The 22425-nt window shown below is 51.8% G+C and overlaps 1 protein-coding gene across 4 annotated transcripts in view; it reads right to left on the bottom strand.

Moving 5' to 3' along the window:
- ZCCHC8 (zinc finger CCHC-type containing 8) overlaps positions 1 to 22425 on the bottom strand; it is a 399429-nt gene that overhangs the window by 260093 nt on the left and 116911 nt on the right. For all 4 annotated transcript variants that reach the window (XM_085635064.1, XM_085635063.1, XM_085635065.1 and 1 more), the window contains exons 5-7: positions 21859 to 21936; positions 11017 to 11120; positions 10259 to 10327 (exon numbers count right to left, since the gene is read on the bottom strand). In XM_085635064.1, coding sequence (XP_085491190.1) covers positions 10259 to 10327; positions 11017 to 11120; positions 21859 to 21936 — 251 coding nt within the window. The remainder of the gene's footprint in view (positions 1 to 10258; positions 10328 to 11016; positions 11121 to 21858; positions 21937 to 22425) is intronic.

Genomic DNA, 22425 nt, shown 5'->3' with positions numbered 1-22425 from the left:
ACCGACGGAGGAGGAGGAGGAGGAGGAGGCGACCGACGGAGGAGGAGGAGGAGGAGGAGGCGACCGACGGAGGAGGAGGAGGAGGAGGAGGCGGAGGAGGAGGAGGAGGAGGAGGCGGAGGAGGCGACCGACGGAGGAGGAGGAGGAGGAGGAGGAGGAGGAGGAGGAGGCGACCGACGGAGGAGGCGGCGACCGACGGAGGAGGAGGCGACCGACGGAGGAGGAGGAGACCGACGGAGGAGGAGGAGGAGGAGGCGACCGACGGAGGAGGAGGAGGAGGAGGCGACCGACGGAGGAGGAGGAGGAGGAGGAGGCGACCGACGGAGGAGGAGGCGACCGACGGAGGAGGAGGCGACCGACGGAGGAGGAGGAGGAGGCGGCGACCGACGGAGGAGGAGGAGGAGGCGGCGACCGACGGAGGAGGAGGAGGAGGCGGCGACCGACGGAGGAGGAGGAGGAGGCGGCGACCGACGGAGGAGGAGGAGGAGGCGGCGACCGACGGAGGAGGAGGAGGAGGCGGCGACCGACGGAGGAGGAGGAGGAGGCGGCGACCGACGGAGGAGGAGGAGGAGGCGGCGACCGACGGAGGAGGAGGAGGAGGAGGCGACCGACGGAGGAGGAGGAGGAGGAGGCGACCGACGGAGGAGGAGGAGGAGGCGACCGACGGAGGAGGAGGAGGAGGAGGCGACCGACGGAGGAGGAGGAGGAGGAGGCGACCGACGGAGGAGGAGGAGGAGGAGGCGACCGACGGAGGAGGAGGAGGAGGAGGCGACCGACGGAGGAGGAGGAGGAGGCGACCGACGGAGGAGGAGGAGGAGGAGGAGGAGGCGACCGACGGAGGAGGAGGAGGAGGCGACCGACGGAGGAGGAGGAGGCGACCGACGGAGGAGGAGGAGGAGGAGGCGACCGACGGAGGAGTAGGAGGAGGAGGCGACCGACGGAGGAGTAGGAGGAGGAGGCGACCGACGGAGGAGTAGGAGGAGGAGGCGACCGACGGAGGAGGAGGAGGAGGAGGCGACCGACGGAGGAGGAGGAGGCGACCGACGGAGGAGGAGGAGGAGGAGGCGACCGACGGAGGAGGAGGAGGCGACCGACGGAGGAGGAGGAGGCGACCGACGGAGGAGGAGGAGGAGGAGGAGGCGACCGACGGAGGAGGAGGAGGAGGAGGAGGAGGCGACCGACGGAGGAGGAGGAGGAGGAGGCGACCGACGGAGGAGGAGGAGGAGGAAGAGGCGACCGACGGAGGAGGAGGAGGAGGAAGAGGCGACCGACGGAGGAGGAGGAGGAGGAAGAGGCGACCGACGGAGGAGGAGGAGGAGGAAGAGGCGACCGACGGAGGAGGAGGAGGAGGAAGAGGCGACCGACGGAGGAGGAGGAGGCGACCGACGGAGGAGGAGGAGGAGGAGGCGACCGACGGAGGAGGAGGAGGAGGAGGAGGAGGAGGCGACCGACGGAGGAGGAGGAGGAGCAGGAGGAGGAGGCGACCGACGGAGGAGGAGGAGGAGGAGGCGGCGACCGACGGAGGAGGAGGCGGCGACCGACGGAGGAGGAGGAGGAGGCGGCGGCGACCGACGGAGGAGGAGGAGGAGGAGGCGACCGACGGAGGAGGCGGCGACCGACGGAGGAGGAGGAGGAGGCGGCGACCGACGGAGGAGGAGGAGGAGGCGGCGACCGACGGAGGAGGAGGAGGAGGAGGAGGAGGCGACCGACGGAGGAGGAGGAGGAGGAGGAGACCGACGGAGGAGGAGGAGGAGGAGGCGACCGACGGAGGAGGAGGAGGAGGAGGAGGAGGAGACCGACGGAGGAGGAGACCGACGGAGGAGGAGGAGGAGGAGGAGGAGACCGAGGAGGCGACCGACGGAGGAGGAGGAGGAGGAGGAGGAGGAGACCGAGGAGGCGACCGACGGAGGAGGAGGAGGAGGAGGAGGAGGAGGAGACCGACGGAGGAGGAGGAGACCGACGGAGGAGGAGGAGGAGGAGACCGACGGAGGAGGAGGAGGAGGAGACCGACGGAGGAGGAGGAGGAGGAGACCGACGGAGGAGGAGGAGGAGGAGACCGACGGAGGAGGAGGAGGAGGAGGATGCGGCGACCGACTGAGGAGGAGGAGGAGGCGACCGACGGAGGAGGAGGAGGCGACCGACGGAGGAGGAGGAGGCGACCGACGGAGGAGGAGGAGGAGGAGGCGGCGACCGACGGAGAAGGAGGAGGAGGAGGCGGCGACCGACGGAGAAGGAGGAGGAGGAGGAGGAGGAGGCGGCGACCGACGGAGAAGGAGGAGGCGGCGACCGACGGAGGAGGAGGAGGAGGCGGCGACCGACGGAGGAGGAGGAGGAGGAGGCGACCGACGGAGGAGGCGGCGACCGACGGAGGAGGAGGAGGAGGAGGCGACCGACGGAGGAGGAGGAGGAGGAGGAGGCGACCGACGGAGGAGGAGGAGGAGGCGACCTACGGAGGAGGAGGAGGAGGAGGCGACCGCCCGAGGAGGAGGAGGAGGAGGCGACCGCCCGAGGAAGAGGGCGAGGAGGCGACCGCCCGAGGAAGAGGGCGAGGAGGCGACCGCCCGAGGAAGAGGGCGAGGAGGCGACCGCCCGAGGAAGAGGGCGAGGAGGCGACCGACCGAGGAAGAGGGCGAGGAGGCGACCGACCGAGGAAGAGGGCGAGGAGGCGACCGACCGAGGAAGAGGGCGAGGAGGCGACCGACCGAGGAAGAGGGCGAGGAGGCGACCGACCGAGGAAGAGGGCGAGGAGGCGACCGACCGAGGAAGAGGGCGAGGAGGCGACCGACCGAGGAAGAGGGCGAGGAGGCGACCGACCGAGGAAGAGGGCGAGGAGGCGACCGACCGAGGAAGAGGGCGAGGAGGCGACCGACCGAGGAAGAGGGCGAGGAGGCGACCGACCGAGGAAGAGGGCGAGGAGGCGACCGACCGAGGAAGAGGGCGAGGAGGCGACCGACCGAGGAAGAGGGCGAGGAGGCGACCGACCGAGGAAGAGGGCGAGGAGGCGACCGACCGAGGAAGAGGGCGAGGAGGCGACCGACCGAGGAAGAGGGCGAGGAGGCGACCGACCGAGGAAGAGGGCGAGGAGGCGACCGACCGAGGAAGAGGGCGAGGAGGCGACCGACCGAGGAAGAGGGCGAGGAGACCGACCGTGGAAGAGGGTGAGCACACCAGCAAGAGGTCAGAAAGCGCCATTCCAGGGAGAGACAATATGCACAGAAAACACTGTGGTCCATTTCAGCGATAAACTGCAAGACACATACAGCACGGTTGGCCGCGTAAATAGCTGCAGGGCACCGCAGACCCGACCAAATTAGGAAACAAGAATGGCAGAATGGCGCATACTCTCTAGAAGTACAACATCAATGAACTCGACACCAGCATAGACTCAAGCAAAAGTACATAAGAATCACGGAATAGTTACAACCAACTGGAATGAAATGTATTCAGGCTGTAAGTCAAAGTCTAAAGACCAGGTCTAGAATTTCACCTAAATAAAGTAGGAGCCTGGCTCCCTAATATTCAGACTGGCCAGGCTAGGGGACGCCCAGTGGCCCTGCCTTTGACCAGGCACGCCTGGTCCAAAGCATCAGGGCTGCTGCACCTGAAGGTTGGGGTTGGCGCAACCGGAGCCTCTGATGAGATGCACTGCGGGATGAACCCAGCAGCAGGTGAAACCTGGAGCCCGAGATCCGCCCCCAGAGGCCAGCAGGGGCCCTTCACAAGAACACCTCAGACTGGCCCACTAGCAGGCCAGGGACAGCCCTTCTAAAACAACCCCTGAAACAGAACACTTCCATCCCATTGCCCATGCAGAGCGCAGTGGTTGGGACATTATACGGGGCACAGCAGAAAGGGGCAGGCACGACAAACAACCCATCGGTGGGAAGCAAGTGACGTCTCTCGCCGAACTACAAAGTACACAGACTTAGAAAGTCGCAGGAGACGATTGTGTCGCACAGAGCGAACAACATCTACATCCAGAAAGACATTCGGTCATTCTGGAAGGAAATAAAATACAGTCAGGGAGTGACAAACCACGCAAGCAAGAGGTCCGAAAGCACCAGGGTCAGAGACAAGGTGCAAACAAAACACTCTGGTCCAATTCAGCGATAAACTGCCAGACACATACAGCACGGCTGGCTGCGTAAATAGCTGCAGGGCAACGCATACCCGACCAAACTAGGAAACCAGAAAGGCAGAATGGCGCCCCCTCTCTAGAAGTACAACATCAATGAACACAACACTAGCATAGAGACTCTAGCACAAGTACATAAGAATCACCCATTGTAGGAGAGTAGGGTCTGCTTTCTATGTTCACCCCCACTTTTTGCTTTTGCTTTACTGGTTTTCGACTTAGATGTGGCTGTGGGCCTGCTAATCAGACCCACAGCCCTGCTGTTCTCTCTCTAAATTAATACTATGTACTTTAGGTGCATAACCCATTTGGATAGGATCACCTTATTGGCCCCTGTACAGTGTACCCTAGGTACCCAGGGCATAGGTGTACCCTAGGCCTACCAGGGGCTGCAGCATGTATTATGCCACCCCTGGCCTGGCCTTCCATTTTGACACAACTGGCTGATCACTCAGCTGGGGCAAGGTCATGTAATCACCCCTTGCTTAGGTGTAGTATTCCTATACCTAACTTACATATAGACACATGTGTACCTATCAGTCACTCCTATGGCAGGCCTTGACAATCCTGGAGGCAGAGTGCTTGGTAACATGTGAGATGGTGCTCTAGCATGAGCTGAGCCTGTCTGCAGCTTTCGGAACCTTGTCCTTATAGCTGTTCTATGATATAGCCTACCATATACTCTTAAAGTGCCTTATAATCTTAGACGGTTATGGTAACTATGGTTTGGCTTTATCAAAACATGTCGTGTAAGGTGTCTAACACTGTGGAATAATACCCCCATGCCATTTCTGGACATGAGAATATTATTCCCCCCTTCTAGAGGGAAAGGCATGTTAAAATCATACTTCAACTGTTAGCCTCTGACCAAAGCCTCAGCATCACAAAATGGATGCTGCTGCCACGACACAAGTCTGACCTCCTGCAGCTGGGAGTGATCCCAGCCAGGGAGGCCTGGACAATAGGTTTCCTGCTTGGGGAGGTGCTAGCACCTCCCCAGACAGCCTTTAGTGTATTGGGGCAGGGTGGGCTGAAAGGAATGAGACATGCCTGGGGCACACAAGGTGTTCCTTGCATAGTCCAGTTCAAACCGGCGCTGGGGCACTCCAGCCCCAGCTCTGGCGCGAAACTGGACAAAGGGAAGTGGGTGTAACCACCCTCTCCCAGGTCCCACCCATAAGGCGTGACCTAGCAGGTAACCCAGCCCCCCAGATTAGTATAAAAGTGGGAGTTGGGCCTCAAGACTTTAGATTATCCTGAACCTGCAAAACTGAACAGAAACTCTGGACCTTCGACATTCGACGAAAGAAGAAGACTGAAGAATCTCCCTTGTAGCCAAGGAGTGGCTACCCTGTGCAAACAGGCACCATCAAGAGACTACCCTTTGCTTTGCGACCGTTCTACGAGGAACCGACTGCAGAGCCCGACCAGAGCCTTGACTTCCAGACTTCTCCGACCCTCATCCACATCTGCAGCAGAGCTGAGATCCGTGGAGGCGACGAGCGACGTGGGACCGGCTATCTGGGAAAAGTGGCTAGTAACTTACAGCGCAGCTTCTGAGGTACCCTCGAAGTTGTGCACCGGGGATTGAGAAGCCCCAACCCCAAGCACCATCTGCACCGAAGATCAGCCCCCCACACTCCACGAGTCCTGCGTGGGGCCCTTCAGCATTTTCCTGCTTGCCGCGTCTGTCCGGTTCCTTGCCCGCTGGCTAGTGGCCTCTGTGACGACGCACCCTGAAATCTTCTGCGCTGGTTTGGCTCCTCCAGACTGGCTCCCGCTTCTCTGCAAAGAAGAAGCACCCCAGACCTTCCTGGTCTGCACCAGAAGCAAGTCCTTCGTTCTTCGTGGGTTCCGCTTGCCAAGGCTTGGTGAGTCCTAGTCCAACTTCGACGCCGCCGACAGCAAGAGCCTTCGTGGGACAGCTCGCCTCCTGGTCCTGGTCGTCCTCGACGCTTCCTGGTCCTCCTGGCTGCAGCAACAAGCTTCACCTTCACCTGCAATCTTCACGACATCGCCTGGTTCCTTCCTGGTTCCACGTGGTCACTGGCTAGTGACCTTGACTCTGTCCCTTCTGCTTGCAGGTCTCCTCTCTTCTTGATCCCAGCCTTGGGATCCACCGGACACTCTTCACTGACTGCCTGTCAGCATCTTTCTTCAGGCATCCATAGGAGTCGACGACGAAAACGACGCATCTTCACCCCTATGCACCCGCAGCCTGTGGGCTAGGTAACTTGGGTACTCCGGTGCTCATCAGGATAGTGACTATCCTAGTGTCTAGTTTTAAAGTCTCAACTTCCTAGCTACTCCGGAAGTGTCCTAAATCTACCGTTTTCTAAACTGTACTATTGCTATTGACTTTTACGCATTACGCGTGAGTGTTTCCACTCTGCACACGAATCCCGTGGGCCTCCCACTTCCTAACGCTAGTGTAGTGTAGCCCCAGCGATTCCCTAGGCCTAGGCCTATTCTATTTCCGTGACAGTGGTCCTTATACCACTTACTTAGTATATGGTTTGCGTGGCCCCTAGGGCCTAACTGTATTACTTACCTGTGTGACTTAATGTATGCATAAATAAGACTGTGTTGTGCTTACCTCTAATCTCATAAAGAGTGCTGAGGGTTTGCTTAGAATAAATACACTTTATTTTATATATATATATCTGTTGTGGTGTCCTTTCATTTGGTATTCAAGGGATTATATATGGTATCACAGCTGGCTTCACATGCCATTCAGAGATTAGCCTAAGACTGCTCTTGTCCATGCTACCACTAGGATAGCTGGTCTATAAGGTTGACTTTACAACCAATCACCATAAGGGTATTTGGACTGATATAAGGTGTACACTAGAACTAGTGACATCATACATCAGGCCAACTTCTCACACCCATCTAGAACAGCAAGCGTCTGGAAACGCAAGAGCGCCTTTACTGGAATAGAAACATCTGCGAGAATCATTCATAGTGCAGGCACACCCACAAGAGCCGTATGTACCCAGGCATCAGCAGCCGAGCTCCCAAGTGCTCTGCTGCAGCATACAGCCGTGAAGGAGGTGCAAGCGCCGGAGCTACGACAAGCACCCACGGCCTTTTAAACAAGCTCATTGCAAGAGGACGATTACTACAATCAACAAGCCAAAGCGAGAGCACGTGGTGTGTAACATGATCTAGGAGGAATGCAGCTGCTACCCTTCGCGCCACTGCTCGCTCCAGAGAGCAAAACGCCATGGGAGTGAACCTTTAGAGAAGAGGTGGGACATGCACCCGCCTTTGGCCATTTGCGTGCTTTCATTATTGAAAGCCACACGCAAAAGGTCAATCGAATGTGTGGGAGAAGAAGTTTTGGGGAAGTTGGAGCATTATACTACCAGCCCTCGGCCAGGCTACGAATGGGTGACCGGGTCACAGAGGCCTTCAGGGTCAGCAGGGGAACCAGGCAGGGCTGCCCTCTCTCCCCCCTTCTTTACGCCCTGGTGACGGAACCTTTGGCGTGCGCTATTAGGGAGTACCACCGCTACGAGGGCATTAACTTTCCCACCTACCAAATTAGTATTTCCACATACGCAGATGATACGCTGCTTTATGTACGGGACCCGGAGGTGAATCTTTCGTCTATACTACGGGAGGTGGTCAGGTTCGGAGCGCTGTCCGGCCTCAAGGTGAACTGGAGCAAGTCGCTGGCGTTTCCGTTGACGCCGGTTACGGCCCCGTTCCCAATGGACTATCCCCTGCAATGGACAACGGATGCGGTTAGGTACCTGGGGATACGGCTCCATAGAGATCCTGAGGTGTTACTCAGGGAAAATTATGGGGTGGCGTACGCCCAACTGGTCGAGGATGTGGAGTCCTGGATCCGACTGCCCTTATCCCTGATGGGTAGAATAGCCATTATGAAAATGGTCGTATTACCGAGATTCTTGTTCCTCTTTACCAACATCCCCATTGTCTTGTCTAAGGCCTTTTTTAAACAGCTGACCCAAACCCTAATTAAGCTGGCATGGGGTGGCGGACAGCCTAGAGTACACTGGAAGGTGCTGACGCTCCCGTATGAAATGGGAGGGCTGGGGGCTCCAGATATGGAGAGATATTATAGGGTAGCGCAGGCGCCCCACCTGCACGCGTGGATACATGCCGGCGCGGATGTCCCACACGTCACCTTGGAACGTCTGTTCGCGGATCCGCTCCCATTGCCTGCGGTCGCTTTCCAACCGGCGGACCGCTTGGTGGCGCGACTGGACTCCCTCAAGGCCACAACTCACGCATGGCAGGCGTTAATGAGGGCACATGATTGTGCGCTGCTGTACTCCCCCCTGCTACCGGTGGAATGGGCGATTTGGCTCCCCCCGCTGAGGGAGAGGGGAGTGGTCCAAGCATTAGTTGCACTGGGCATTGCGCGGATGGAGGATTTATTTGCGATTGGCGTTGCCAAAACGTGGGATCGGCTTGGGCTGGCCCCATCTGCCCACACCCCCCTTCAGTGCTCAGTTCCATAGGGTTCGTAGGGCTTTATCGGTGGTACTAGGCCCGGGCATGGTGGAACCCCCGGAGGTCCCAGAACTCACCTACATTATCAAAACGGTGGCGCCGCCCAAATTGATCTCGAACCTTAAAAAAATTGGAGACTGGCAAACGGCGCGCGAGTATGCCACGGCGCGACGAGCCTGGCAGGAGGACCTTCAATTAGAGTTCTCAGACGAGATGTGGAGATATTGCTGTGTCAGCACCAAGACGATATCACTCAATGGCCGGCACAGGTTGGTGCACTTTAAGTACCTGCAGAGGGTGTACTATACTCCGGAACGGTTGCATAGGTATGGGCTCAGGACAACAGCGGAGTGCAAGCGCTGCCACTTCCCGTTGGCTGACTTTATGCATATGGCCTGGAACTGCCCGGGAATAGCCAAGTTTTGGACTGAGATGTTCACTGAGTTGAGCCGGGTCTTGGGCACCGAGATTACTCCCAGCCCCGCCCTGGCGCTGCTGGGATACTCCCGGCCTCTGCCGGTGGCGCTGCGTCGCTTAGTTGACATGGCGTTGCTTATTGCTAGAAGGGTCGTTGCGATCTGCTGGATGAGGGGGCCCCTCCCCACCAAGAAACGGTGGGCCAGTGATATGCTGTATTGCAGCACACAGGCTGAGACATATAGTGAATTGCTGCCGCCGAAGAGTCGCCCCAAGAATTTCTGGGGGTTATACAAGACGTATTTGACGACTGGGGCCCCGGTACCGTCAGACGGGGGTGACTCGCAGGGGGAGGGGCTCGACGGGCGTGTGCCAGTGGAGTGCGCTTCGGCTGCTATTCTGGACCCGGGATGACTGCGTGGGTGAGTGGCGCTGGCCGGCGAGTAGGTGTAGCTGCTTGTCCGAGGGATGTGCGATAGGGCCAACAGTGGGCCCCATGGGGTTCTTGGGGAGGGAGCGACGCGAGCGAGACTGGGAGGTGTGGAGTGGAGCGCTGACTGCTGATGGTAGAGTGCTGCGACTGGCTGAGCAGGATTAACGTGACAGTGGACACACACAGACGGGGAATGATGACCGGAGGTGACAGTGATTGTGCGTGGGGGGGGTGGGAGTTTAGGTTGTGATTGGATTTCACGAGAGTGTTCCTGGGTTCGCCAGTCCTGGCTGACAGTCCATGACTCCCCGAGATACCCGCAGGCGACCAATTGAGCTAGAAGTGGCGTAGATGACAACCGCAGCCAGGCTCAGTAGGTTATATTTGGCATACGGTGGGTAATGCAGACGCCGCCGGTCCTCCGGGATGTCGGCTGAATGGCTGTGTCAGTGATAGAGAGGAGACCCGCCCGTATGGTGAAGCCCTATCCTTGTTCAGCGAACTGCGGGCGGCGGCCCTGTGTACCTCCTTGCTTTTTTTTACCAATAAAGGTTTTTGAAAATTTAAAAAAAAAAAAAAAAAAAGTTTTGGGGAAGTTTGGAGTGCTCACAAGAAGGCTCCCAGAGAGTAGTGCATGCGCGCTGCGCTAGGCTCGACCTAAAAAGGATGTTCCAAGATATTAAGCTGTCCACAGGAGGGGACTTTTCCTGTCAAATCTTTTTTGGGCAATAACCACATTGTTCTAAACCTGCTGAACAAAATGAAGAAAATACATTAAGACAACCAACCTTTTTGCCTTTGCTTGTGGTACGTCTTGTCCCTCAAGAGAGACAATCTGTGTAAAAATTTGATGGTATCTAGTAAAAACTGTTAAGGTCAACTGTCAACAAACACCATCAAAAACAAGTTGAGACAGAAAGTGGTCCAGTACTATACAGACCTAGGGCCAGATTAAAAGTGAAGGTGTTATTTATCATCCCTGACAAATAATGAAACTACAGGGTACATTACTTATCAGGTGCAATAAATAAAACCAATTAAGAGTTCATGTGGAAAAACATGCCAATTTCTGTTTAACGCACCCAAAATCCACATATTCTGGTAAATACCATATGTTTTCCCCTGTTAAATTTCGGCAGGTTTGGCATGCCGAAGGTCATCTAATTATTACTCAATTACGAATAAAGTACCAAGTCACTCTCACAAGGTAAGAGTGTTTGTCACAACAAATGTAAAAATGCTGATTAAAACAATCTCACACGTCATTCCTGGACTAAAATATCAACCACATTTGTACCACAATAAAACAAATGTGAAGAATGAAGCTATAATTGGGATGTGTGGCAGTATGCAGAATTGATACACAACTACTTTTGGATAAATTTACATTTACACATTTAATAAACGTAGTAAGGAGTAAGAGCGACAGTATTGTATTGAAATGAATAAATGAAATGTGTTAACTAAAATCAACTAAAATGCCAAGCACAGAGTGATTGAAGCACAGTAAGTGAGCTCATGTCATGGCAAGATCAGAAAAGGATACTTTGGCACTTCCCAGCCTTCTGTGAGTTGAGGGTTTTCATTTAGTAAAGGCTGTCCTAGCTTATCAAGACAGAAATTGGTAAAGTACAGCACGCTTCCTACCACCTGTAGACAAAGCAAAACAGATAATTAAAAATTGCATTCATTTGGTCAAAGTGAAGGGATGAGCATTTCTTGAATGAGATTGGGGCTTGTCCTGGACTAGAAGCCCAAATTTATCCTAAATGCTGAGGGCAAGGTACATAACATCCGCAACATGCACTGGTCTCCATCATCTTCATTGTCTTGAGTGAAGCAATGGTCCTGAAAGAGCAAGTAGGTTTCAGGGCACATGAGGCGCAAACTTAACTGGCACACCAAGGTACAGCAGGCTTTCCCTAGGTCTTCAGAAAAGGCTGACTTACTGAGACACAGTAACGTGAATAGCTCTAGCTTCAGTATGTTGGAGATTCTTTCAGTGGTAAGGCAGTGTCCTAATCTGAAAATAAAATGTCTCGTTTTTTTGAGTATTTCAAATCAAAGTTACAATCACTAGCTCAAAACGGAGATTAACAAGAGTTTATTACAAGTGTGTCTTGGACCCCTTTATGTCGTTAAGACTCATCCACAGCATGTAATACTGTAATAACAAGGCAGTCACTCAGTTTCAGACTATCAATTCCTCAATATCTAGGGGACAGAGGAAACCATCGATCTACAAACTACCACTTCACTCGTTATAAGTCTTCTTTCATTAGTAACTGGTCTTGATTTACTTTTAACAATGAGGAGCTCCATTGGCCTCCACTTAATTCACAGCCTTGCTTTCAGGAAGGCGAGGGGACGTTTCCCCAGAGCGAGCCAAACACAACAGCGAGGCCACAGATGTCCCACCCTCCCAAGACCTCTGCAACAGACTCTGCACCTTCTACCACAAGATCAAGACCACCTACGAAAACTTTGAAACACAGGACCACCCCAGTGTGCCAGCAACTACCACAACAGACTGTGACACCCCCCTTTACAGACTCTGCACAGCTGGTCCCCACTCACCACAGACACCACCATAAAGACCATGAAAAGCATCCACTCCGGAGTACCTTCAGAAGCCTGCCCATATAGCATCTACCACAGAGCCGCCTCTGCGCTATCCCGACCCATCAACTGCTCCCTCAAGACCACAACCTTCCCAGACAACTGGAAACATGCAGAGATCAACCCCCTCCTGAAGACACCTTCTGTGGCACAGACGGACCTCAACAACTTCAGGGCCATCTTCCCTGCTCCCCTTCCCAGCCAAAGTAATCAAAAAAAGCCATCAATGCCCAGCTCGCTGACTTTATTAAAACCAACCACGTCCTGGACATATCTTAATCCAGATTCCGAAGCGATCATAGCACTGAGACCGCCCTCCTCGCCACCACAGACATCCACTCCCTCCTCGACCAAGGCGAAACCACAGCCCTCGTCCTACTGGACATCTAGGCGGCCTTCTCCCACCGCACCCTAGCCACAAGACTCCACAACGTAGGTATCCGAAACAAGGCCCTCATCTGGATCCGCTCCTTTCTCACCGGCAGAACAAAACAGGTTAGACTCCCACCCGACAGATCAGCTGCGGAATACCCCAGGGTTCCTCCCTCAGCCCCACCCTCTGCAATGTCTTCATCGCCCCCTCCTCGCTGACATCGTCGGGGACCACAGGCTCAATATAGTCTCTTACGCAGACTACACCCAGCTGATCCTCTTCCCTCACCAAAGAACCCACGGTCACCAGGAACAACTTCCACGAAGGAAAGGAAATCAGTCGCCACCTGGATGAAGGACAGTTGCCTGAAGCTCCACTCGGAAAAAATACAAATCTTGATCTTGGGAGCCTCCCCCTCCGCTTGGAATGACTCCTGGTGGCAATGCTCTAGGAAGTGCCCTACTCCCACGAACCACACACGAAACCTCGGCATCGTACTGGACTCCTCGCTCACCATGGACCGCCAGATAAACACAGTCTCCTCGGCCCTCTTCAACACACTCCGTCTGATTTGAAAGACCTTCAGATAGATGCCCACTGAATCCAGAAAGACAGTCACCCATGCCCTTATAAGCAGCAGACTAGACTATGTGCCGTAACCAGTCTGGGGCAAACTGTTAGAAGGACCTTACATCTACCTGTGCCTGCTTGTGGCTGTTTTTTCTCCCTCCCTCCCGCCGCCGCAGACTACTATACCGCGGCCGCTGTGTGGAGGGGGACTCCATCCCCCAGGCTCCAGGCACACTTAGAGGGCACAGGACTATGCCCCAATTTTGATGTGTTAACTACAGACCGGGACAAAAGCGTCAGTATATCGATGCAAACCAGAGGGGCAGAAAGCTAAGAGGCAAAAAGCTAAGCGAAAACAGAAACACCTAGAGCCAGCGCCGAATAAATATAGAGATAAGGGTGGGCGCAACCAACTACGGAGGACCCCTGCCCCTGTAGAGCAAAATGAGGGTAAGGGGGAAGGTCAATCTAGTGAGATAGATTCCCAAATTATAGAAGCCAGTGCAGCGCTGGGGAACGAGGGCTTCTGGGGGAGGATGGAGACCCTGATAACCACCCTTTTAGGGCCAATTACCAACAAGTCCTCAACATAGATAAGAGGCTGAGAGCATTAGATGATCATGTGATAAAATTGGGCACCGGGCATAATTTAACAATTATACCAAATCCGGGGATAATCACTGCAGACAAACCCAAAAACATCGTGGTTAGCACGAACACAAATGCCCATATTAATGCCCCTTTGCCAACACCAAAACCGAGCACAAGTAAAAACTCATCAAATGCGGAACTTCCAGCCAAACGGGCACCCAATCCTAAAACAACTAAGGCAGATAGTCCAGAAGGTATGGATCAAACCACTGCTAAAAGCAAAAGGGCACCACCTAGACAAGCAAATAATGATCCCCCAACTCCCCCATCAGCTAAGCTCAGCTAAGTGCAAGACAGATAAGATGCAGGGGCTAGCCGTCTGTAAGAATTTACAAGAGCCCAAGCATGACTACGTTTGGTGAAGAGGGCCTTATCCATTATGAGAGAACTCATTCTCACACATTTTTTGATGGCAGTTTTGAATGCTGCCCGGCTGGGGTTGAGGACCCATAGCTCGCTCGCCGACATTTGACAAATGTAATCCTTAAAAAGACAACCAAACGTACCGCCAGGGTTTTTCTGGGTAATTTCCAACCAGACCAAAGATTCTAGTGTGCCTAAGTCTGCTTGTCGCAGTTTGTGGCAGATATTCAGATATGTACCAATGTTAGAAGCATCATAATTCAATATCCCCAGCTCAAGTCTTACCTGAGCTGGAGATGCGGAGTTTGGCAAGTGGAGTACCTTTTTATAGATTTTGCTTGTATGATGGTTTAAGGCAGTATTCAGCTTGCCCCTGAATATCTCTATACCATATGATAGAGAAGGGCCGATTTTTGCTCTCAGAACTTCTAAGAGTGGTAAAAGAGTTGGGCCAGAGATATTTTGAGAGACTTTAGCTAGTGATACAGCAAGGGTTATGGCTTTGACTGTGAGCTCGTTACGATGTTTAGTAAGGTTACCTCTAGAGTCCAAATGGACACCTAGGTACTTGTACGAGTGACCTACAACGAGGCTTGTGTTATTATATGACCAACCTCCAACAATGCGCCGTTTCCGACCAAATGGGACTACTTGTGTTTTCTTTAAATTAACCTCTAGCTCCGTCACGCGAGTACCCCTACGGGTCTGGGATGCTACCAACACTGTGCACGGCCTGACAACATTCCCTTCACCTCTCACACCCTTGCTGGATAATCCGGACTTCACCCCAGGACTGGAGAAGGGGGCCTTCGCTCTCTGGCGGGAGGCGGGGTGTCGGGCCCGTGTCATCTGTATGACCCGGAAGGGGTCATCCCCTTCGTGCGCTTCAGACAGGAGTATGCGCTCCCGGAGACCAAGAGGTTGCACTACCTACAGGCTCGCCACTGGGCACTGCATCCACAGGTGCGAGAGACGGCTGATAGGAGACTTCTCCCGTATGAGCGATGGCTTCTGACTCGCACGTCCGACGCGAAGCTGATCACCGATCTATACAAGCTGTTACAAACACCCTCCTCCCACTTCTATAATCCGGGACGGGAGCGCTGGGAGAGGGAACTGGGCAGGTCGCTGAGCCATAGGGAATGGGAGCAGGTGGCATATAGGGCCAGGCACTCGGCGTACCATATGGGACTCACTGACACGTTCACCAAAGTCTCGACGTACTGGTACTACACCCCGGAGCGCATACACGACATGGATCATAGCAAGGATGCTAACTGCTGGAGGGGATGCGGGCGGGTGGGCACGCTGCTACACAAACTGTGGGGCTGTCCGCTCCTCGACTCTTATTGGAAGGAGGTGATAGACGATATCGATTCCCATTTTGCCACTGAGCTGCCGCGCTTCCCTGCATACATATTACTGGGCCTCCCGAACGGGTTGATGTATCCCTTGAAATCCCGCAGGGGTAGACAGATAGCTATTGCACTGGGATCGGCGATGCAGAACATCCTCGCGCACTGGCGCTCCAAGACACTCCCCACGGTCACGGGCTGGCTTCACAGATTATGGCATGTGTTGGGGATGGAGAAATTGTCGCTTACACTGGCAGGGGATATAGAGCAGTTCAATGATCTCTGGCAGCCGTTTCAGTCCCTGCTGGTTACTGAATTCAGGGAACTGACCTCCCCGAGATCTCTTCGCCTCCTGCGGCTTACGGCCCTGGAGGAATCTGCCTCTTAATTGGTAATGGGGTGGAGTCCCTCTGGGAGAGACAGGGAGGAGGAGACGGAGTGGATCAGACCTACGCACTGGACGGGGGGGGGGGGGGGGAGGGCAGGGTTTGGAGTGGGGGTATGGGAATTAGGGGTGGGGGAGGTTGGTTCGGGAGGGGGGGGAAATGTTTTTGATCGTTACGGCACTGTTCATCATCGAGGGTCACAGCGGACTGCAGTATTATTAGAATGTTCGCTACAGGGCCTCCAGCCCGGCATTGGACTTCGCCGCTGTACTCGTATACTCACGATGTGTCGTATTGTTTGTTTCTATGCATTGCAATAATAATAAAAACATTTTAAATCTAAATTAACCTCTAGTTGGTTCATGGACGTGTAGGTGTACAGTTTATCAAGAAGCCTTTGCAGCCCGACCCTAGTGAGGCTAAAAAGAACCAGGTCGTCGGCATATATCTAGATGGGAATAGTCACAGAATAATTACGGACTTTGGCAGACTGTGTTTAGCAATAAAAATATATTTGTCAGTCCCACTGCCAAAGAAAGGGACAGAGCCAAGGTGGTTTGATTCCGCCTGTTCAACAGCAAACAGGGAACTGCATAGGGCACTAACCACCAAGCCAAGGAGCACAGCAGAGGTACAGACAGCTAGGAAATACTACACACTAAAAATAGCTGAAAGGAAGGCTGCATTACTGACGGAACAGTGGGAATCGCTGGTTGGAAGTGCTAACTTGAAGAGCAGCGGCCCCTTCCGGTCAGCCGTCAGGAAAATGCGAGACATGGGCAAACATCTATCCCCCATTAGCTGTAATATAACCAGCAGCACCTGGGAGGCCCATTTCTCTAAAATATATGCTGCCCCTTCCGAGGAAGTAGCTATCTCGGCCCCTGGACAGCTGCGCGACTTACAGATTGACCTCTATGAGGTAGAGGTAGAGGTAACCATCAGTGAGAGCCTTGGTAACAAGGCCCCAGGTCCTGATGGACTCCCCATAGACGTTATTAAGCACAGTCCAGATCTATGGGCACCAATTCTTCTTAATGTTTTTAATAGCCTGCCAACAGAGCCCATGCCCAAAACTTGGGCTACCAGTATTATAGTCCCAATTTTTAACAAGCATTTACAATGCAACGGTCTCGGCATTGTTAAAGTTAGAGCTATTGCCATTGCTCATGACAATGCCGTTTCTTTAAATGTTTTAAAAACAAAAAACATAAACAAAAATAATGTCATGAGCAATGCCAATAGCTCTAACTTTACCAATGCCGAGACCATTGCATTGTAAATGCTTGTTATCACATTAGGATTACAATAAAGATGAATAAAAATGAAGCTTCGTTTCGTGCAAACCGTTGTGGTAGAAAATTGGTTTAAAAATTCCTGACATAATAAAGTTGCAGTTTCCATTTTTACAACCCAGAAAATAAGTGGCCAGCGGCATATCGACCCCCACTCAATTTTGCTCAGTACCTGCAACATGTGTGCTTTCAAATGTTCCCTGCTGATTTAAGGTCTCTTCAACTAAGGTTTTCAGATCTTTTTATTGGCTTATGTAAAAGACAAATCGGCTTTCTTGCTGTGTACAGCTCACCTTTACTTATGCAGGCAGCCCTTCCCTACATGCCCCGACTTAAAACAGATCGTGAACCCTAGTAGTAGGCACTCTGCATTTGGGCGCTAGACGGAGGCAACTTAAAAATAAATCTTTGCGAGATGTTCCCAACACCTGCCTCTAAAATTAGTCAATACGCCGTGCCGATTTCCGACTAACGTTACTTGTCCTTTATGCACTATATTTCTATGGGAGAGATTACCTCCACCAACCAGTCCTCTCTTTGACATGTCAACACACAAGAGGAGGTGGAGCGCGGAGAGTTGTTACTGGCGTGCGAAAACACATTTACTTACTTCCTACGTTGCAGATTGAAGCTCTAGCGTCGTGATCACAACAGCCGACTTGCAATGGCCTGAACTGTCACTCGCTAATACAGGACTGAAAAATCGACTTTATGACACAGGCATTGTTAATTCAACTACCCTGTTTGTTTTTCATCATATTAATGCGAGTAACCTCTATTTCACTTGACCATCAAGGTAACATAATAAAGTTAACTTAAACGAGCAATAATGTTAACTCATACTGCAAGTTTGTAAACAAATTAAAATTGCGAGATTTTAACTTATCGAAATCTTTTAATTGTTAAGATCATAAATACTACGTGCTTCTGTTCAGGTTTTTCAATATGTCCGTCAGCTCAGAGCTCACACGTGCGGGTAGCGACCACCTCCAATTTCCAAGGCGTGTAGCGTCACAAACATGGTCATAGCAATAGAAGAAAGACTGTAGCGGGATGGTTTAAGGACTGAAAACCGGCTAATTGTAAGATCAAGCATGGCGGCGGAGGCAAGAGGTGCCCCGTTCTCTTCTCGTTTATTGAACTGCAGTGAGCCTAACTACTGCGCGCCATGGTAAAGAAAGTTGAAAACTTCGTTAGCCGCCCTTTTCAGGCGTCTGAGCCGCAGCCATGCGCAAACAAGCAACGGACGACGGGGGAGCGGACGAGCACACGACCAAGGCAGCGTCCTTTTCGGATTCGGGGGCGTGTTTTGCAAATGTCTCCTCCTTGAGACTTTTCGCAAAAAACACGCCCCCGATCCGAAAAGGACGGCGGAAACAAAGTACGTCCTCAGTACACTTCCTTAGCGAAACAGTACTTTAACAGACTGCTGAAAACACGAGCATGCTGCAGAAGCGTGCAAACATGTTCCAATGCCCCCCACAATTCAAGTAGGCTCGATCCTGCGAGAAAGTGCATCACATCTTTCCAGTCACGTACATTATGAATACCACTTGTCCAAGACACCCCCCAAGAGGCAAGCGGTCCTTCAACTTTGAAATATCGCTTTAACGCGAACGTTACTCGAAGCCCACAGCTGGTAGATTTCTTCAAAGCATTTAACCCCGGCATAAGTCTCGCAGCCATGAGAAAGCAATGGCTAGTATGCACAAAAATTGTGCTCTGTGGATCTTCCCAACAGCCATCGTTTCAATCAACCTCAGTTTTGCAAAATGAACAAGCAACGGACGAAGGGGGAGCGGACGAGCACACGACCAAGGCAGCGTCCTTTTCGGATTCGGGGGCGTGTTTTGCAAATGTCTCCTCCTTGAGACTTTTCGCAAAAAACACGCCCCCCGATCCGAAAAGGACGGGGCATGATTGGAGTGACGGGACCTCTTCTCCAATGGCTGGCCAGCATTTACGAGGCCAGCCAATGGAGAACAGGGCAGAAGAGGGGCGGGTACAAGCCCCTCTTCTCCCAAGTCATTAAATCTCCGGACTTCCGGTCTGCCGACCGGATGGTCCCGAGACCTAAAAAGGGCGACAGGTCAGATCAAGTTAGCTACCGTCCGATCTCGCTCTTGGATAATACCTTAAAAATTCTCGGGCGAGTTATCTATAACAGGGTGGTAGAGTGGACTGAAGACACAGATCTATTGGACCCGTGCCAGATGGGATTCAGGAGCAAGGTGGGCACGGTGGAGCAATGTTTGAACCTAAAGTTGATAATTGATAAGTATAACGTTGCTCGATCGTCCCCGATTTACCTTGCATTCATGGATCTTTCATCCGCTTTTGATTTAGTTAATAGATTCAAATTGTGGGCCATACTTGTTAATTATGGACTGGATGAGGCCCTTGTAAACGCCCTGGCTTATCTTCACACTGACCTTAAGGCACAAGTCAGGATTGGGATGGGTGGAGAAGTATCCGGAGCCATAAAAATAGGCAGGGGGGTCAGACAGGGATGCGTTTTAGCACCCCTGTTTATTATTTACATCAACGGTCTAGCTAAAGCACTGAAACAAGTTACTAGAGACGTCCCATTTATCCAGGGGCACCCATTGCCAGTTTTATTATACGCAGACGATGCGGTATGGGCCGCACTCATGCCCTCCGTTTGCTTGTTGAAACTTTTGTTCAACACATGGAGGCCTTAGATCTGCGTGTAAATTTAAAAAAATCTATTATGCCATGTGGGCCTGGGAAACGAAAGCTCAATACTATACATATAGGGTCAGACAAATTAGAATCTGTAACCTCATTTCCATATCTAGGGTTGGTTTTCGCTGCGAACGGCTCATGGAGGGGGCATTCTGCCCACACCATGGGCAAGTTCTCGAAAGCCTCCAAAGAAAATAGGCGCCATCAGAGCTATTTTAAATTTTTTTACATTACAGTGCATTCCTGTAGCCACATATGGGGCTGAGGTCTGGGGATTGGTGAAAAGTCCCGGAATTCAGCGTGAAGAAAGTAGTTTTTGTAGGAAAATACTGGGCACCCCAATCTCATCCTCTGAATTTATCTGTCATAAAGAACTAAATCTCCCCTATGTTTGCGACTTTATCAGAACTAGACCAGCTCTATTCTGGATTAGGACCTGGAGGAACAACTCAGCAACTTTAACACAAGACATTATAAAAGACTGCCTCAAATGTGACCACGGCCTATCAATCCCTTGGCTTGCGGGAGTTTTAAAAACATTGCGTGCCGTGGACAGAGGCGATCTTTTCTCCAACCGATCCAGAATTGAGCCTAAAGACAAGGTTGAGGTCAAACAAGCACTATATGCACTTTTTAACTCAGAAAGAATGGGAAGGGAAATATTTAAACCCACTGTTGTTACATACATAGGGAATGATCTGTTTAGGCAACCACTTCCACCCTACCTTACCCTCCCCAGGTCCAACTGGGAAAGATCCTTGCTATTTCGTCTTAGGGCAGGCTCTGTGAAATTTCTATTGGGCTTTCCCCTGGGTTATCACCACACAACAGAATAGAACCCATGTCCGTGCGATGGCATTAGTACACAGAACGATCTGCACTTCCTATTCTTCTGTAAATTTTACTTAAAATACATTAATTGGTTTATAACCCCTTATTTTAGAAAACAAAGACCCCTCTCTCTGGGGGAGTCTTGCTCAATGCTATTTTCCCTGGATACAGATGAATTAATTTTTCGCACTAGCACCTTTTTGAGACTGATAATACGCGCACGTAAAATGATGGAAAACCCCTGAAAATTGATTGATGAGCGCTGGATTGGTTTTTAATAATTATGAAATTGTGTCTTGATTTATTGCGAAAATGAATTGTTCTTATTGTTGTACTTTTATGGATTTTATGAAATTCGAATAAAGGTCTTTTGAACTTGAACTTGACTATGGCAATGCACTCTATGCCAGTTTCACCCAGAAACTCCTCCGCAGACTCCAGAATGTCTTTAACACCGCAGCAAGACGAATCCTCAACATCCCCAGTCACAGCCACATCACAATAGCTCAGCGACCTCCACTGACTCCCAGTCTACAGAAAAATAACCTTCAAACTCCTCATCCACGCAAACAAGGCCCTTCACAACGCCAGACGCGCATACCTGAATCACCACCTCACATTACACGCACCAAACAGACACCTCCGCTCTGCCCAGCTTTACCTGGCTACCGTCCCACGGATCCGCATGAATAAAACCAGAGGAATGTTATTCTCCTACCTCACCTCCAAGACATGGAACACCCGGCCCATCTACCTCAGGAAATCATGCTCGCTGACGCAATTCAGGAAGGACCTCAAGACCTGGCTCTTCGGATAAACTCGGCACTTAATCTGATCAGCTCACCCCCACAGAGCCTGGAGACCCTCATGGATGAGTAGGAGCGCTTTATAAACCCCTATTAAGTCAAATGACGCAAGTAAACAAATTTATATGATTCGGGGGAGTAAATGTCTGAGTGATAAGCAAAACAAGCCTAATGGAGTAGCACAGTTCACCCACCTACTGCAAAAAGAAAAGATGTTGGAAAAACTAAATGCAAAAATATTTTTTTTGTTTTTAAAAGACTGCTTGAGGCTGTGTATCCTGCTTAAGAATTGTACAAATTATATTCTTAACATAATTCGGTTTTTAGAATGAACACAAAATTCAGACAGCAAGACTACAAGCAAACAAACAAAAATGCTTCCATGAAAGGTATCAAAACAGATATTTTTTTTAAAGAATCAAAGAGCACTCACTCGGAAGGCGTCCTTTATTTTCTTCATAGTGGAAGAGCTTTTAGAGTGATCATCCTCTTCCAGCAGAATACTTGAGGGCTAAAATAAAAAGTGCAAAAAATTGAGGATCAAACTTCTGGTTTCCCATATTTGTTACTGAAAGACAGGATGTGATCCAAAGTAATTCAAAGTTTGCAACCTCCACACTGCAGGCAGTCTGGTCATTCATAGCAATTCCCAATCAACTTGAGAGATAGAAAGATGGACAATGAAGAAGTCTCATACTGCCACACACGAGGGTATACACTTATCTGTTGACCTTAACTAACCAACTGAAATAGTCAATGTCTAAAGGTACAAACACACAGATTCATAACTGACCGCAATGCATAAAACAGAAGTTTCTGTTTTAGAGACTGAAGCATGCAGGAGTTAAAAAACATTACTATTTGAACCAGCAGGAAAAGCTTCATACTGGTCTGCTTGAATCCTCAATTGCAAGGTTGATCAGGGGAATTGGTCTAAAAGTGTAATCAAGGGGGGTGTGTCCAAGATGACAACCAACTAAGTCTCACATATCGGAGCTCT

The sequence above is a fragment of the Triturus cristatus genome, chromosome 11 (assembly GCF_964204655.1).
Source record: "Triturus cristatus chromosome 11, aTriCri1.1, whole genome shotgun sequence".
NCBI classification, from domain to species: domain Eukaryota; kingdom Metazoa; phylum Chordata; class Amphibia; order Caudata; family Salamandridae; genus Triturus; species Triturus cristatus.
This window is presented reverse-complemented; position numbering and strand designations above follow the sequence as displayed.